Source organism: Notamacropus eugenii, chromosome 2, assembly GCF_028372415.1.
Source record: "Notamacropus eugenii isolate mMacEug1 chromosome 2, mMacEug1.pri_v2, whole genome shotgun sequence".
NCBI classification, from domain to species: Eukaryota; Metazoa; Chordata; class Mammalia; order Diprotodontia; family Macropodidae; genus Notamacropus; species Notamacropus eugenii.
In genome coordinates, this window is record NC_092873.1 from 444,974,279 (window position 1) to 444,992,170 (window position 17,892).

Here is a 17,892-nt window from a genome sequence, read left to right on the forward strand (position 1 = left end):
TATTCATTTTTTTGTGCAAGTAGGAAAAAGATACCAGATAAAGTTCAGTAAATTTTAAGCAAGATATTCCTGCTTCTTAGCCTCAGTGCAATTATTCATTCTTCTTTCTTTCCATGGTGATGCTCTTTGACCTTTTGTCGTCTTCTCTGCACAACATTATTTATTCTAAGACTAAATTCCGTAGGTTTCCAAGTGGAGAATGATGTAATCACCCCATTTAATTTACTGAGTCCTCTAAGCTACTCTTTTGTGATTCATGTAGATTCATAATGAGAATGCATCAGACGTTGACATAAGCTTGACTTACATCCCAAGAGTATACTTAGATGTACATGACTACATAAGACATAAGCCTATCTCTGCACTTTCCTTGTGAAACAAATATTAGTAAACCATAGTTTTCAGTTCAGTATATTCTTGTTTAGAGGAGTCCTATCAAATAAATAGAACTTCCAGGAATTATTAGGGATGTTTTAGACATAAAACCACAGTCCAGAGGTCTAAGAAATCTTAGGGTCTTCTAGTCCAACTGTCTCATTTTATAGATGAGGAAATTGAATTACAGTGACTTGACTAGGGTGTGTATAGTGTCAGAGGTGAGATCTGAAGCTAGTTTCTCTGATTCCAGAGCCAATACCCTTTTCACTGTACCATGGCAACCAAGATTAAATACCTACTGTGTGCCATGCATTGCTCTGGACACCATGTTAAGCACTCTTTTAAGTAATTTTAAGATGTGAGCTCACGCAGAAATAATAAAAAAAAATTAATAAAATTATTAAATCTCTAGCAATTTTTTGCTCAGCAAACAATTCTAATAGCAATTTGTCAATGCTGGTTTAATATTTTCATATTGTTAACTTTGTTTCATCTTAATAATTTTAAGTGGTAATTGATGTTCTTGTGGTTCATATGGATAAATGTGAAATTCTGCCTTTAGTTTCAATAATTTAATAGTTCAAGTTAAAGGCATGAGTTTATGTGAATTAACTGAAATGCAATACCCAGATTAATCAATACATCAACAAAGAACAATTAATTGCCTCCTATAGGCCTACTAAATAATAATCAAAATAAATACTAAGTATACTACTACTACTACTACTACTACTACTAATAATAATAATAATAACTGAAAAATTGAAAGACATAATGAATTGAGTGCCAGTCTTGGAATCACAAAAAACTAGGGTCAAGGGCTGCATGAGTACTCTGACACATACTAGCACTGTGACTATGAGTAAATCACTTCTCAGTGCCCTAGACACTCTATGAGACTATGAATGATAGATGAATTGCAGAGTTGCAACAGTGGAAGGAGTTTCCATTCCTGGAGTTTTGTAATCATAAAGAAAATATAGATTCTAGCAAAAATATAAAAATCCAAACAAAAATAATAGCTGATGTTTATGTAGTATTTTAAGATTTGCAAATCAATTTCATGTATTATCTTGTCATGTAATCATAGGCAGCATATTGTTTTTAAGCCTAAAATCATAAAATCAGACATCTACAGAAGAGCGGCCAGCACATTGAAGGGCCTAGAAATGGAATATATCAGTAATATGAGGAACAGTTTAGAAGAGAAATTTAGTAGAGAAGTGATAGCTATCTTTGAATGGCTGCATGCATGTGATATGAAAAAAGGTTATTTTGTGTTTCTTCCAGTGTAGTTTTCATTAAATAACATTTTGGAACTGCCACCAGTAGGGCATATTTTTAATCTATAATTTTGTGCTCATAAATGTTGTAGGATGAAAATGCTATTAAAGTAATATTTATGTAATTCCACGGATATAACATTATTTCCTGATCTTGTAGAAAATTATGGGAGTAAAGATGCTTATAACAAGTCTCCAAATTTATTTGCTAGTAAACTTTATGTTCTAAAAAATGCTCCAACATATTAGCACGTACAATATTGTAGGCAGAGAAAGGTCTATACTTAGTTATTTTTCTTTTCTTGATGAGATTCAGTATATATTTCTTCCATTTCTATTCTTTTTTTCTTAAAAGGGAAATATCTGGGAGCAGATTTTACGCATACCCTTTATCCTGGAAATCATTAATGCTGTCCCCTTCATTATCTCAGTAAGTGCACTAAAAGGAAGAAACATTGCATGCCATTTGAGTTAAACTGAGTCTTTAAAGATAAAAGTTGGTAATAAATATTTAATATTTTGGATGACTGGATATCATGTTTGTGTCAATAAAGAAAAATATAGCGAATTGACATCAACTGGATGGATTCTGTGATTAAATGAAAATTAATGGGGTTGCTATCTATAGTTGTAGAATAAAGCTCTTCAGAAAGAGCCCTTAGTGTGGTTGGCCCTTGTTCATCCCCCTTAAAAGCTGTATATTCACAAAAACTGCTGTTTAAATATGCAGTTCTAGGGTCAACAACAGAACAGAAATTGTATTTATTTTAAGAATATTGTGTAGCAATCATAAAAGAATGATTATATGGGAGGAATAACATGATTTTCCTTACATAATTTATGCATTAAAAATCACATTGATTTATGCATTTTTAGTTGTGCATCATAATTTACTGAACCTAATTCTCTTTCCAGTACAGAGACTACCAGGAAATTTCCAGAAATTCTTCTCTTCATCTAGGTTTATCCATAAATATACAGTCAGTACTTTCCCATGTGTAAAAGGGAATTTCAGCTTAAATGAGCTGTTGCCTCTTTATAAAATGATTTATTGTGAATTCAGGGTTTGTAGCAGTTTAACATGAGGTGATATGTTTTTTCTTCTTCTTTCAATCATGACCTAAATTGGACAAAGCTACATGACTATTTATGGCTATAAAACTCTTGAGCAACCGCTCCAGCTGTTGCTCAGATCTGATAGTTTTCATTTTGAATAACTCATGTAAGCAAAACAGCTGAGGTTTTATTAAATGAAAGTCTGGTCCAGATTTAAAACTGATTGAGCGTTAGATAATTCAAGGCCTTTCAAAATGTTTGAAGGCTGGATACAGAAGCAACAGAGGCTTTGTTCCGTCCCATTTCCTAATTCTACCTTTTGTAAGAACAAGATCCAGAGTTTAGCTAGCTTTCTACAGAGATTGGTTGACAGAGCAATTTGTTTAGTTAGGCTTCATTATTTATTGGGTGAATTTCTATTCTCTTCTTCCACTTTATATTTCCCTAAGAGATGTTAATGTCTTCAAAAATGGATTGCACCTGTCTTTTACCTGTCACTCATTACTGCTGTTAGCTCTATACTCCTTACCTTTTCCATAAGAGGAGAGGGTTTTGAATGTTGCTTTCAAATTCATTCAGCTTTGCCATTAATGTAACGTTTTCTTAATACTGACTTTGTTTACATTGAAACATCTTTTCAATCTAATTGATGTCTTGTTTTTGACAAAAAAAGTTTTAGTTTTAATTTATTTTCCAGATATTCTGGCCTTCCTTAAGAAATCTATTCATCCCTGTCTTTCTAAATTGTTGGCTTGCCAAACATGCTTTGGAAAATATGATTGTAAGTATAAAGTCAAACTGAAATTGTGATTTAAAAACACACATTGTTTCAAATTTGCTACTATTATTCTGATTAAGCACAAGTAGATGATGGTTTTAGCACCTTGTATTATGGGGTTTTATTAGTTGTTCTTTTTTTGGCTTTCCCATCTCTCCTATGTAATTTATTAGTGTCAAATTCATTCAATTTAAAAATAATTTCCAGTTTTCATATTGTACTGAACTTAATTGTTTTTTCCTATCTTCTGTTATGTACAGATTACTTTACAAAAATAAAAGAAAATCAGTATCTTGAAATAATTTTTTTAAAAAAATAATTAAGAAAGCAAGAGTGCTTGAAATGAAAATGTACTTGCCCAGTGACTTTGCCAAGGTTTTCCCCATCCTGACCATCTAGAGCAAAACCAAACTAAATGTCTAACCAAAATGTTTACCAGTATCTGATGCTTACTATTACATTCACCCTAATCCTACCCCTGTTTTCTGTAACCACAATAAAATTCTGACCTAGAAAAGTGCAAAAAATTCAGATGATCTTAGAGGCTACTAACCTAATGAATGATTGTCTTTATTGCTCATCTAAAGTTACATACACACTCAAAAACATGTTCTGAGATAGTAATAGTTTAATGATGTTAGAGAAGTGATGATGCAGGTCATTACATTTATAGAGCTTTCAGAGTTATAATGTATTTTTCTCACAAAAATCCCAATAAGAGAGTAATAATATACCTATTTCATAGATGAGGAAATTAAGTCTGGGCGTAGTTCAGTGTCTTGCTCCTCATCATAAAAGAATTAAATTGCAGATCCTAGATTCAAGCTCAATTCCCCATAATTTTTGGATCTAAGACCTAGAAAATAATCAGTTAGAATGGTGTTTGTAGGAAGTGTTTGGCACCTCTATTTATAGGTGGCCAAGTATTTCATGAAAATTGTAAAGCAATAAAAGACCTCATGGAGAAAGTTAAAGGCCTTCTTTCATAGGCTCTGTTTTGCTACCCACTCTGTTTAGGAAGGATAATGTATGACCTCAAATAAAAAAGTCTATTGCAGTTTTGGGAACTCAGAGTCTTAGAAAGAAGACTTGGAGGGAAAAAGGGGAATATGAAATAGAGAAAGAAATGATGAATTAGGAGGTTGGTGATGGATACTTTTACTGTAGCCTTTTTGCCTAAAATTAGTCACAAATAGAAGGAGTAGAAAAGTATCTAAGAAACATATCAAAAGTAATTAACTAAATGTTTTTTTATTTTTAAAAATTTAGGCAACTAATAATACTTAGTAGCTGAAAAAAGCAAACAAAATTTCCAAGTGGCATATAGATCATTAATAGATAATATCTATCATGAGTTTTTATATGAGGAAGAAACAAGTACACTATTGCCAAGGTTATATTAGAAAATAAAATCTTGTGGGGGAAGACAAATATGTTTCAGACATATCCTAACAAATGTGTTCTGATGCAAGTTTTGGCTGTCAAAACGTTGGAGTTTTCATAAGTGAGCAAATGTTTTAAAAAAATCCTATCCTGCAGTTACTTGATTCTCATGTAAGCTCTTAGGCAATGATTAAGGAATGAATAGGGGAGTGACCATAGAATATTTGACAGGATCCCTTGGCTGTCTTTTTAATTGTCAAAAGGGAAATATTTGTTTCACTAAATACAGATTAAATAAATTACATTTGAAACAAAATAACCTTCTGACAACTCATATTACAGTTACTTGGAAAAGTTACATAAATAAGAAAAATAACCCATTGATATAAATTAAAATGGAGGTATAGTTGGTGTAATAAAGGCAATGCTCATTTACGCCTGGATTATCTATTTTGGAAATATTTTTGTCCTTAGTTTTTCCTGTTCATATGATCTTTTGTCCCTTTTCCTGCTCATTAGCCTCTCTCCCAGAAGGAAAGCAGAGTAAATCTAAGAGATGAGACTCAAATCAAGAGATAGCTACATCTGAAGAGTTTTTTTTTTAAAAGGGAGATCTGTTGGAGAAGAGGTTAAATTGATATCTAAAATGAGGTTTTAAAAAAAAACCAATGAATTTTTGTCAAGCTATTATCACAATTCAAAATTAAAACTGATTGCATATTTTCATGCTATTATCCCTCTCTTTCTTTGGATATCCTATCTAATATTTTTTAAAGAAGAAAGACTTACCATTAGCATTTGTCCAACAAGAAACTATGATTCCCAAGGGATTAGCAAAGAAGTGTTGAGGGATGTAGGAAGACCAGATTTATAAACCTTCAAAAAAATTTTTGGTGGTGGCATCAATGAATGCTTCATTTTCCAACTGGGAGTACTTTGTCAGCTACTACATCCTTTCCTTGTTATGACTGTCAAGGTACCTATATATGAAATGTGAGAAGCCACATAGCGTAGTTTGAAGAAAGATGGCCACTGAATTAGGAAAACTTGTATTCAAGTGAGACCTCTGAAGCTTACTGAATGTGTAACCCTGAGCAAATCATTCAACCTCTCAATTCTCCAGGGGACTCTTTAAGACTTATCTGCAGAACAATTGCTGATCTGCTTTGGTAGAGAAGTAGTTCCTTACAGTGAAACTCCCAGGTCTAGGCAAACAATGATTACAGGAATAGAGTGGCAAAAAAGATACAGGCACAATAAGATTTCTACATAACTATTATCTGAATAATGTATGTGTTTTAGAAAGTACTATATAAACTGTTGTAATTTTTACAAGAGTAAAAGTAACTTCTTGTTACTTTTACCAAGAATAAACTTACTTTTTTATAAGAGTAAACTTTACTTGTTACTTGTTACCAAGAGTAACTTCTTGTCTTTACTTTTAATTTAGAATGATCTTCATAGAGCCATTCAGCGGACACAATCAGCAATGTTTAATCAAGTTTTGATTTTAATATCTACATTACTTTGTCTTATCTTCACCTGGTAAGATGCAAAGTAGTTTTTTGTTTGTTTTTATTTTAAAGTTGTTTATGAATCATTTACAATACAAATGTTGATTTTTTTCTGGAAAATATGTCAGTTTTAAAAATCAATTAATTAATAGTTGGTTTAAAAGAGCATTAGTAATTGGTGTTTGTTCTGAGAAATGACCATCATAAAAGAATGCAGATCCTATATGAAAATAAAAATGCATTGCAGGTTTGTTTGTTTTTAGCTTTCAAAGAGGACAAGTGAGCATAACTCTCATACAGAAATATTAATTTCATCTCAGAATTTTACTAGACATGTGTGCATCATTTATCTCTTTCTTCAGGAAGAGGATAGTCTACTTTAATAGAGACAGAGTAGGATATAGAAGACAGACGATTTGAAGTCTGAAAGATCTGAGTTCAAGTCTTGCTTTGCACATATTCTTGCTCTGTGACCATGGATAAGTCATTTCTCAGTGACCCAGGAAACTTTCTAAGACTATAAATTATCTACAAGTTGCTAATCTGTACTATTTGCACATGGAAAGTTCCCTACATCAATGAAATGAAATATGCATATAACCACATCCCCCCAAATAAAGAAGCTATTAATTTACTTAGGGAAGAGTGAATGTGGAAAATCTTTCACTAATTTTGATATTTTAAAAATAAAAATACCTATTTGCAACACAGTAGACCAGTATAATCATGGAGATTACTGTTTTATTGCTTGTGCTTTTTAGATGTGGGGAAAGGAGGGAAGGGGAAGGAAACAAGCCTTTATTTAGAGTCTGCTATGAGTTTGGCACTGTGCTAAGCACTCTACAAATATCTTGTTTGATCTGCACAAAATAAAGTGGAATCTAGAAATTATTAAATTTAGTTGATCAATGTAAACTGTTAAAATAACGTTTTGGCCTGTTATACTTCTTATGACTATTAACATGTGTCAAATTAACTGGGTAATTACTACTGCCCAATCTTTCTCTGTGTGCTGTGTGACCCTAACTCAAGATATTTTCAACAGGAAGGACATATTTAGAAATTACCATAAACCAAACACTCTAAATCTACCTATTGAGTTCTGAAAATGTGTGTTCTGTCATTGGCTTTGACTGTTGTGTTTCTATTTAAACTGGATAAAAATGCTTATGAAAATGTAATATATTCAAAAATTCTTTGTTCATCAAGTATTAATGTGGCTTATTGAGGTGATACAAACATCATGAGCTATTTTTGTTATAGTCTGTGGATTTTCTTTGGACAGCAGAAGAAGGATCCTGCACCTTCTTTCTTAGTCTTTTAAAGCATAAGGAACTCTAAGAAGAAAACTGTCATTTCAGATTGTTGTCACCAATGCCATCTTATCCATAATGATGTTTCCATGAAGCCCTAGGCATGGGATACACACACACACACACACACACACACACACACACACACACACACACACACACTCATGAATAAGTGTCCAGAATGGTCTGGAATTTAGTTTTATTCTAGACTACAAAGTCCAAGAAGTCACAGGGTGATATTTCTATATGAACTGTCACAATATATTTGTAGGCCACTGCTATCTGACTATGGGAAAAACAAACAAAAACCCCAGAAAATGAGATGACCACTGATAATTGGGTCCATCTAAAAGCAGTCCTAGATACAGGCAAACTCATTATGTATCCCTGTGTACTGACCTGGATTTGACTTTACTAGAAAAGAAAAAAAGATTTTAAAAAAAGTAAAAACATTCACTAATACAATTGCAATATATTGGATGGATTTTTTTTTATACCAACAGGACTTAATAAGTCTCCTTAAAATTAATCAAATATTTAATGTTAATTTTTGAATACCTAGATAATTTTTAAAAGATACAAGCACATTATAGGACTGAGAAGATACTAAAATACCTCCCCAGAAAACTTGGCACATTGGAATTCTACATCTTTAGGCTGCTTCCTCAATCTCATGTCTCTAGTTGATAATTGCATACCTCAAACTAGAAGTCTCATTAACATCTTAAATTATCATGTTCAAAATAGATCTCATAATTTTTCCCCCAGATATTCTCCCCTCTTCCCAAATTCTCTTTCATTATTGACTGTATTGATGAGGGCTGGAGGGGGTCGGGGGGGAGTGGAACTCCAACACTGGAATTCCCTGGGTAGGCTATCTGGAGAAGAATTCTCCAGGGACTCGAGCATTTTTGAGGTCCAAGTAAAGTTTTATTATGCTTTTCAGCAAGGAAGTGTTCTTAGGGAACCTGCAACCTTAGAGGGGTACAGGTAAAGTTTACATAGGATATTCTATAGTGAAACATGTGCCAAATATGCTAACTAGGTGATTCAGGGTGAGATTAGGGAGTGGTTAAGGAATGGTTAGTTCTGAAAGGAATATGTACTTTTGGTATCTACTAGACAGGCTTTTTACTTACAGTTCATCAAGAAATAGCCTGGGGGGCAGGGCTACATGGAGGTGTGGTTTTAGGCCTGAAATGTCACCAAGTCAACTAACAGTCAGGACTGACTGAGAAATACCAGGTTGCTCTCATCAGTGTCTTGTTAGACAAGATAAATGTAAGGGAGTATACATAAGTCTAAGTCTAGGATACGTATGATTGGTCAGTGAGTAGTAAATGCTGTTATGACTCAGTACATGGACAGTTCAGCCAGTACACAGTTGGTTCAGACTAATAAGTTCTATAGGTACAGCTGGCTACTATATCAGGAAAAGAGATAAAAGGTTTTATATGGCAGGCTGTGTCCTTGGGCTGGGAAGAAATTGCCTGGGAGAGTGTTTTGAGGCTAGAGAGTAATGTGATTTTTAAAGAGAAATGTAATTTTAGAATTGGGGCCCAAGCACCCCATCAGTACCACTATCCTAATTGTCCAGGCTCTCAGTCTTGGTGTCATTCTCAACTCCTCACTCTTACTCCCACATATCTAATCTGTGAATTACCTTCACAACATCTCCCTTTTATATCCCTTTCTCTCTACTGACCCAGCCATATCATCATGGTACAGGCCATCATCACTTTACTCCTTGGCATTGTAGTAGTCCATTTGTTGGCCAATTTGCCTCAAAATCTTCCCCAGTCTATGCTCTAGTTAAGTGTAAAAATTATTTTCCTAAAGTGCAGATATGGCCATGTTACCTCCTTCCTTCCCTTCCCCCACACCAAATACCAGTGGCTTCCTATTACCTGCACGATCAAATATAATAATCTCTGTTAGACTTTTAAAGCTTTTAACAACCTGGCCTCTTTCTACCTTTCCAGTCTTCTTACACTTTACCTTTTTCCATTTGGTCTACAATCCAAGCCAGTTTTCAGTCCCTGTCTCCTTTGCTTGCACTGCTCTCCCTTCTTGTCTCTTCCTCTTGGCTCCCCCAGTTTCTTTCAAGACTCAGCTGAAATTGTACCTTTTGCAAGATGTCTTTCCCAGTCTCTTGACTTACCCTCTTACTCCTCCTATTACCTTCAATTTATCCAGCATGTATTTTATGTACATAGTTGTTTACATGTAATACCCCTCCCACCCCCATTAGACTGTAAAATGTTTGAGCACAAAAATTTTGTCTTTCTGTTTTGTCTTTGTTTTTCCATTTCACTTTTTTTTTGTTTCCTTGGTCACTCAGTCATATTTATGAAGCATTTGCTCCATGCTAGATTTATGGTTAGCACTGGAGATATAAAGAAAGGTAAAAAAGCAGTGTCTATACTCAAGGATCTTATAGTTTAATGAGGGGAGGGAAAACATGTTTCTGTGCAGAAGAACTTAATGAATTCTTGCCATTGTTTAAATATAAAATAGGAAATGCATAACTATTAAATTAGGAAAGTATTTTTTGTAAAAAAGATAATATAGCTATACATTACTAATTTTAAAAGGCAAGTGATAATATGAATTAAAAGTGAAGAATTCTACAAAGAATACTGCTCTGCACAGAGTAGGCACCTAACGAATATTGACTTGATTTTATTTGAATTGAATCAATATATGTGGTGTTGTTTCAGGAGTCACCAGAGATTTTTGAACTGAAAAGGCCCTCAATGGGCATGTAATTCATACCAAGCCTAGCAGTTTTATGTGGAATAACAAAGGCTTAGGGGACATAATAATCTAGAAAGTGCAGGAGATAATTGGTTTGTTCTTTTGGTCCCAGATGGCCAAACCAGTATCAACAGCTGGAATTATTAGAGTTAGAATTATACTTCATACAGGCAAAAATTCCTTAATGATTAGATTATCCCAAGGGAAAAGGGTCAACCTCAGGAGGAAGTAGTTCTCCCTTCATTAGAGACCTACACACAAAGGCTAGATGACCATTTATCTAGAATATTTTAAAAGGGATTCCTATTCAAGCATTAGTTGAACTAGATGGCCTTTGAAATCCCTTCCAACTCTGAGATTCTGTGATTCTACATTTAGAAATCAGTAAAACTGATATTTCTGGGTCTCATTCCACCAGCTGAAAAATTAGCATAACATTTGTAAGCATAACATTGTGTTCTTTATTTTTAAGTATTTGCCCTTAGCTACTGATTGTAGAAGTTTTTGAAGGACGGTTATTAGTATGCAAAATACTCTCGTTCATTAACTCAAGTTTTTCTGATTTAGCTGCCAAGCAAATAGCCCTTTGTAAACAGCAACAGTAAAAAGATATCCCTTCCAAGATGATGAAGAAGTATGTTATAATTCTTTTTCCATACTGTTGTCATTTATCACATGTAATTATGATTACAGAGTGAATGGAAATTTCTTAGAATTTGGATTTGCACTATATTCACTGATTAACAATATTAAAAAACTTGACAAGGTAAAACAAAGTTCAGCCTTAAAAAAGAAAAAATTTCAAAAAGCGTCTGGAATTCTGAAGCAACAACACAATTTTCTCACCAATCTAAATATACCTAGTTCCTTCAGATGGAAGTTCTTCATCATCTTAGTTACTTTCCTCTGGATGCTCTTCATATTATCAATACCCTTCCTAAAAATGTGTAGCTCAGAAATGAAAGTGATACTCCATTATGTGTTCTGACCAGGGAAAAGTTCACTTGGGGTATCTTATACTTCTTAATTCCTGGATGTGACATAATTCTTAAGGTAGCCTAGGATAAAATTAGCTCTGTTTGCTGCTGTATTAGTAAGTGCATTCTTAAAGGCAGGCACTTTTTCATATTTGGCTTTGAATCCTAGTAACTTGTATGTAAGTGGTATCTAATAAATGCATGTTGAATTGAATATCACACCAACTTATACTGAGTTTTCAGTCCAATTATTCCCAGACTATTTTTCAACAAAGGGCTGTCTAGCTTTGTTTCCTTCATCTTCTTACAAAGGTGATTTTTTGGAACCTACATTTATCCTTACTGACATTTATCTCCTCTGATTTGGCCCAGTGTTCTAGTCTATCAGAGACTCTAAATTTTTGCTGTTGGTCAGTGTTTTTGCCATGTCCTGCAGCTTTGTGTCAGCTGGGCATTGCTCATAATTTTGCCCTCTGGGTCTAGGCAGAATAAAATTAATTTCAAGTCTCCTTGCAATACTGTAGTTATTTGAGCAGCATTTACATCCATGGAGAGAAGTAGTCATCTCATTCACTTTGGATCTAGAGTCATAGTAAATTGTAAGAAAGTATAGTTGTGCTATAGGTAAGGAAAACAACAACAACAATTTTCTAATAATCACAGTGATTTAGAAATGAAATGAATGCATGGGCTCCTTTAGAAGGTGGTGGGTTCACTTTCTTTTTCTAAAGTAATTTAAAAAATCAATTTCATGTTCCTTCAATCTCTGAATATGTTCTTCTCTCTATATAAAATGAGCTATTCTTTGCAACAAAAATATTTTTAAAAAAACATTCAGAAAAACCTATCAAAATATCAACAAATTCTGACAGTGTATATGCTCTTCTCCATTTATTATCCCCCACCTTGTCGAAGGGAGAGAAGTGAAGTTTTTCATTTCTTTAGGGCAAAAAAGAAGCACTTAGAATGTTCTTGTTGCTAGTTTTTTTCCCCCAATTACATTGTTTGGTCATTGGAAAAAAGATTTTCCTGATGCTTATTTTACTCTGCATGCTTCTCTGAAATCTTCACATCTGTCTTTTCTCATGATACATTAACATTCCGTTACATTCACTTATCACTTAGCTGTTCCCTAGTCAAACCAATTCTTTTTGGGGTGAGTTATCTTTCATTGGAGATCTGATTCAGGGAAAGGTTAGATGACTACTTCTTACTATATCATGGAGGGAATCTTTTTTCACTTTATGTTTGATTAGATGGCTACTAATGTTTCTGCCAACTCTGAAATTCTGTGATGTGAGAGTAGGTTGAGGCCAGGAAGCGGCGACAACAGTAGTACCACAAACTGCTATATAGATTTAAAAGAATTCCAATCACAATGCTGTTCTACATGGTAGAATTAAGTGAATTGATGATATTTATATGAAGGAACAAATAGACAAGAATATCAACAAATATTATGAAGAAAAAGAAAAGGGAAACGCGCTGTCAGATCTCAAATCATAAAGTAAACTTATGTTTAGCAAATTTGTTCAATCCTTATAAAGATAGAACATTTGATTAATGGGATAAAATAGATAATATCTATCATATAAATAGATACTATATGTAATATATTTTCATATAATAATGTATTACTGTTGGTAGGATAATATATAGCATATACAAAGAAATATGAATATATCTATATTTGATATTGAACTACTATTGGTACAATGTTATATATACTATATACACATTCACATACATATATTATATTTGCCTATTGTTCTACATAGGAACAGTGCTCTAAATTATTTTTCTTACCATAATAATGGAATTTTGCTAATCCATCCTTGGTTTAGCTAGGTCCCCTTTTGAACCAATGATCCACATTTAGGAGACAGCTGGCTTAGATTTTAGATTCAGTGTCTGACAGTGAAACAAAGCCAAGTACATTGGTGCAAAGGGGATCAAACACATGACTTTGGCTTATTATAAATGTTCACTGAATAGAAGAGAATAAAATTGAAAAAATTTAACCATATATTCTAACCAACTGAGCTTTCTGGCAAAAGATCTTTATGGCTGCTACATAAAATAAAAAAAGTAAATTCAATTATTCAATGATGTCATTTTTTTGCTATTGTTTTCTTTTCATTGTTTTCTATATTTTCATTTCTATTTTAATGAATTCAGCATTCCATATGATTATTTAATGAATATGTGATTTAGGTCAGAAACTATTTTGAAGAGATGTATATTTTGCATTTTGGGACAAATTTAATACGTACACCAGTGTCCTGCTGGGGCAGAAACTAAATTCACCAATCTAAATTCTAAAAGTTTAGACTACTTAGAAGTGATTAATGCTCCCTGTCCGAGTTTATTTGAGACTTTCTTGGTAGGTGTTCACTTATGTGTGAGCATTTGAAGTGGCTCCTTGAAGGACTGTCATTAGTATACAAAGAACTTGCTACTGATTAAGCTGTTAGGCAAGTAGGCCCTTGAGAATAGATACAGTGAAAAGATAAGTACTATTGACTGAAGCAGGTAAATTAATACACCATAATGGCATTTATCATCAAGCCCTTGATGTTTTGATTCACATACAGTTCATTTTCTTATAATTTAGTATTATACCAGCCAAGAATGACACTCACAAAGAAGCTTGAAATGGATGCTATAAACTGCTAAGTGTAGATTTATATAGCATTTACTAATTCAGGAAAAACAAATATGTTTTGGCCTCAGTCAGCAGTCCAGGCAAAATTAGTCTTGAGAGGACTGGCCTAATATAGAATATAATATAGAACTGGCCTAAAGTTATTTCTGCTGATCTTCATGGTTTTGCTTGATCAAACTTCCTAGACTGAGTTGCCATTAATTCGTGAATTGATCTTTGGTATGTCTTTCTCACACTACATTCCTTTAGATGCATTTGTTATTCTGGCATTTTCTTAGTAAGAGATTAAGTATGGTATAAACTTATTTAAGTCATAACATTTTCATGGGATTATTGGCATTAGACCAGACATGCACAACAAATGACCTGTGGAAGGGATTTGGGACTGCTGTCATGTGATCTGCCAGCGACATGTAACAATCACCCCAAATCCTTTGGTGGGCAGGCCATATGTTGTGTGGCCCTGGACTAGATACGTCAATGGTCCCCACTTCAAGGGACCATTAAATTAGTCAATTTCATGTAGATTAGTTCTATTTCTTTAAGAAGAATCATGCATAAATTATACCTTATAAGTGAGAGCAAATCTATTTCTGGCAGAACTCCATAATCTAAGCTTGGAAAGGGGCTGTTTACAAGATATCTTCATTTCTTGACCTGTGGATGGATGTAAATCAGAAGCCCAAAGGAGTATTTGCCTTAGGATATTTCTTATCTTACAGTGATGTAATTGAAGTTTTTCTACTTCAATTCTTTATGGATCTGTGATTTTATTAAAGTGGATATTCCCACCACAGACTCAGGTCACAATGACTTTGTGATAGTATAATGAGCTGGAGAAGAAAATGGCAAGCCACTATCTTGGCCAAGAAAACTCCACATGGAGTCACCGTAGTTGGACACAACTAAAATGACTCAACAACAGCAAGACCAACTAATTAATCTTCAAGAATTACTGTTGCTGAAAACATTTTCATTTTGTAGCCAATATGATGATGAGATGCTCTCAACTTAACTAAGGTAGTACTCACATTATAAAAATAAATAATGATTTTAATAATAGCATTTGTATAGTTAAGATTTGCAAAGTGCTTTAAAATGGTATCTGATTTTATCTTTACAGAAACACTTGGGAATAGGTACTATTATTATTTCCATTTAACAGATGAGAAAATTGATGTAGACTTAAGTGACTTGAGATTCAAGAATTGTCAATAGTCCATAATCAAAGCGTTTCCAGCTTGACTGGGTCTACCACATTGCTATTGCATTTGGAAACTGGGATCACCTCATAACAAACTTGGGAGCCTTTGTTCTTTTTGTCCTGAAGCCTCTTATGAGTTCATGATAACCTATGCAGGGTCTAGACCCATAGTTTCTGGGAAATTCTCTCAGAGTCCAGTTAGAACCATAAAAGCCAGTGTCTTATCTCTATAAAATATAATATAATATAGTTATATTAATATAATATATTATAATGCAATAATATATTTAGTTATTTAGTGGAATTTAGTTATTGTGAAATTCCTTTTTTCTTTCTTTGCCCCTTTTATTAATTAAAATGCTAAAGAGATCCCAAAACAATTGTTATTTTCACTCTCAAATCCATGATGCAGATGTATTAGCTAACACTTTCCTTCCTCACTAATCACTGTCATAAAACTCTTTGAAGTGAGAAAAATTACCAAACCACTAAGGGCACAAGAATGAGGGCCCCCAGATGGCGAAGACATTGGCATAATAGAGAAAGCAAAGTAGTTGAACCACCATGGGAATGGACATAGATAGGCATAGTCACAGTGTACAGAAAGTATATTGTCACTGTCATCTCTGTATGGCACGGGGGGGGATGTTTGGGGGAGAAATTAAATGGAAAAAAATGAGAAGGTATTATAAGTATGTTGGGAAGGGTGGAGGTAAAGGGGGTAGGTCAGTCCTTGTAATTCTGCAAAAATTGAGATATTTGGAATTACTAAATTGATTGAACAAATGAATGAAATATATAAATTATCCTTACTACCACCAAAACTTAAACTAAAATTAATAATTTTTTCTCTAATGAGAATATCATTACTCAAGTGAAATATACCTTAGTTGCCATTCAGTTCATTATCTTTATTTTACAGCTAAGGAAAGTAAAGGCAGGAAGAATTATGTGACTGTCCTAAAATCACACAGTGGTGGAGTCAGGGCTTGGACCTATTTCTTCTGGCTCACAGTCAGTGTTATGGCCATCACATTATGCTGCTTCTAATGTATTCCAATCATGACTGAATTATTTACACAGATGATCAGTTTATGAAGTTTTCCTGCAGGGTAGAAATTGAGTATTATCTCTGCAACATTTTAAAAGGGTTGTCAATATGACTCAGGTAGGTACTATACCACAAGTCTCTTGAAGATAGTTCCCAAATTATATTACAGACCTTTAACAGAGTAAGAAGAAAGGTGGCGAAAAATTCAATAATAATCTGCTTTCTGAACAGGGTGGATTTAGAAGGAGACACTTTGCCATTGTATACCTTTCCTTTACTTCATGTCACAAAGTTCATGGATCCCCATTAAACAACTTTATCCTGTTTTTGTATATCAAACAGCAATGGTCTGACTTGGTCATCCAGAACAGGCTCTGGCACAGAATAGGGGGCATTGACATTTCTGCTTCAATTAAATGGTGATAATAGTAAAATAATAATGATCATTGGCATTTATATAGAGATTTAGAGCTGTGATGATGATATAATTAGCAACTAAAAATAGGGATTTTCAGTTCTTTTAAAGAAATAAACAGTATAGACCAGTGAAGGAAACGAGGTTATGTTTCAGTCCTTCTTTCTGACTTTGCTCTTAAGGGCATAACTAACAGTCTAACTAGCTCAGTATTTTATATGCCCTCAATTAGTTCTTACAAAATCTCTCTCTACCTATGTAGTGAAAACATAGTCTAACTTCTATGATCCTGTGTTTTCTCTAATGAATAGTTCTCCAAAGGCTGATGTAGAGTGTAAGGAGACCCTGTAAGAGATGTATGGTAATGGGGAAACCTTTTCTTTTGATGAACTTTTGCTTCTGTACTTAGCTGAAACCCCTTTGAATATACTGTTGGACTTCCAGACCAATTGGCAATCTTAGAATGAATGAAATTTTAGCTGATGCGTCACTTAAAAACTTAAATGGAAACATGCTATTTCCTGTATGGTGGGGGTTGTCAGGTAGCCTTCCTTGGCATCTGTCCACTGATGGACTTTTGCAGGCAAGGTAACAAAAGCATATACTTCTTTCCCTTTTTCTTTGATCTTTCTGAGTGCCTTTTCTATACCTTTTCAATAAACCTTGGCCCTTTAGCATTCTCAGAGAATCAATCACATGACTTTCTAGAAATCTGTTTTTTAGTTTCTCTCTTTACCTTCCACTGAACCCTGACACAATTCCCTTTTATTTAGTCTTTTCACATGGTATCATTTGAACCAAAATCCACAAATGTTCCCACTGAGGCTTTCCCTGTCTAAAAAGTACAAATGTACTCTATGACTGTGCCAAATTAAAAAAAATCTACTGAAGATTTGTTAAATTGCTAAATTTTCTTGTTTAGTTCTCAAAATCTTCAGAGGGACGTTTTCTGGTTGGGAATGTCATATCTACGAAAAATTAATGTTACTCCCAAAGGATTTCTATAGTATTGATTGCACCTAAAAATATATATGTTATATAATACTACCTTAAGTTAACCATGTTTCATTTCCATGAAAAAATAATTTGTGTTTAAAGCTTCAGAAAGTGAATCAACA

The 17,892-nt window shown here is 33.7% G+C and overlaps 1 protein-coding gene across 8 annotated transcripts in view; it reads left to right on the forward strand.

Annotated features, from left to right (window-relative positions):
* Nucleotides 1-17,892, forward strand: part of KCNT2 (potassium sodium-activated channel subfamily T member 2) — a 528,526-nt gene that overhangs the window by 214,588 nt on the left and 296,046 nt on the right. For all 8 annotated transcript variants that reach the window (XM_072648322.1, XM_072648328.1, XM_072648323.1 and 5 more), the window contains exons 6-8: nucleotides 2,017-2,091; nucleotides 3,415-3,498; nucleotides 6,329-6,423. In XM_072648322.1, the coding sequence (XP_072504423.1) occupies nucleotides 2,017-2,091; nucleotides 3,415-3,498; nucleotides 6,329-6,423 (254 nt within the window). The remainder of the gene's footprint in view (nucleotides 1-2,016; nucleotides 2,092-3,414; nucleotides 3,499-6,328; nucleotides 6,424-17,892) is intronic.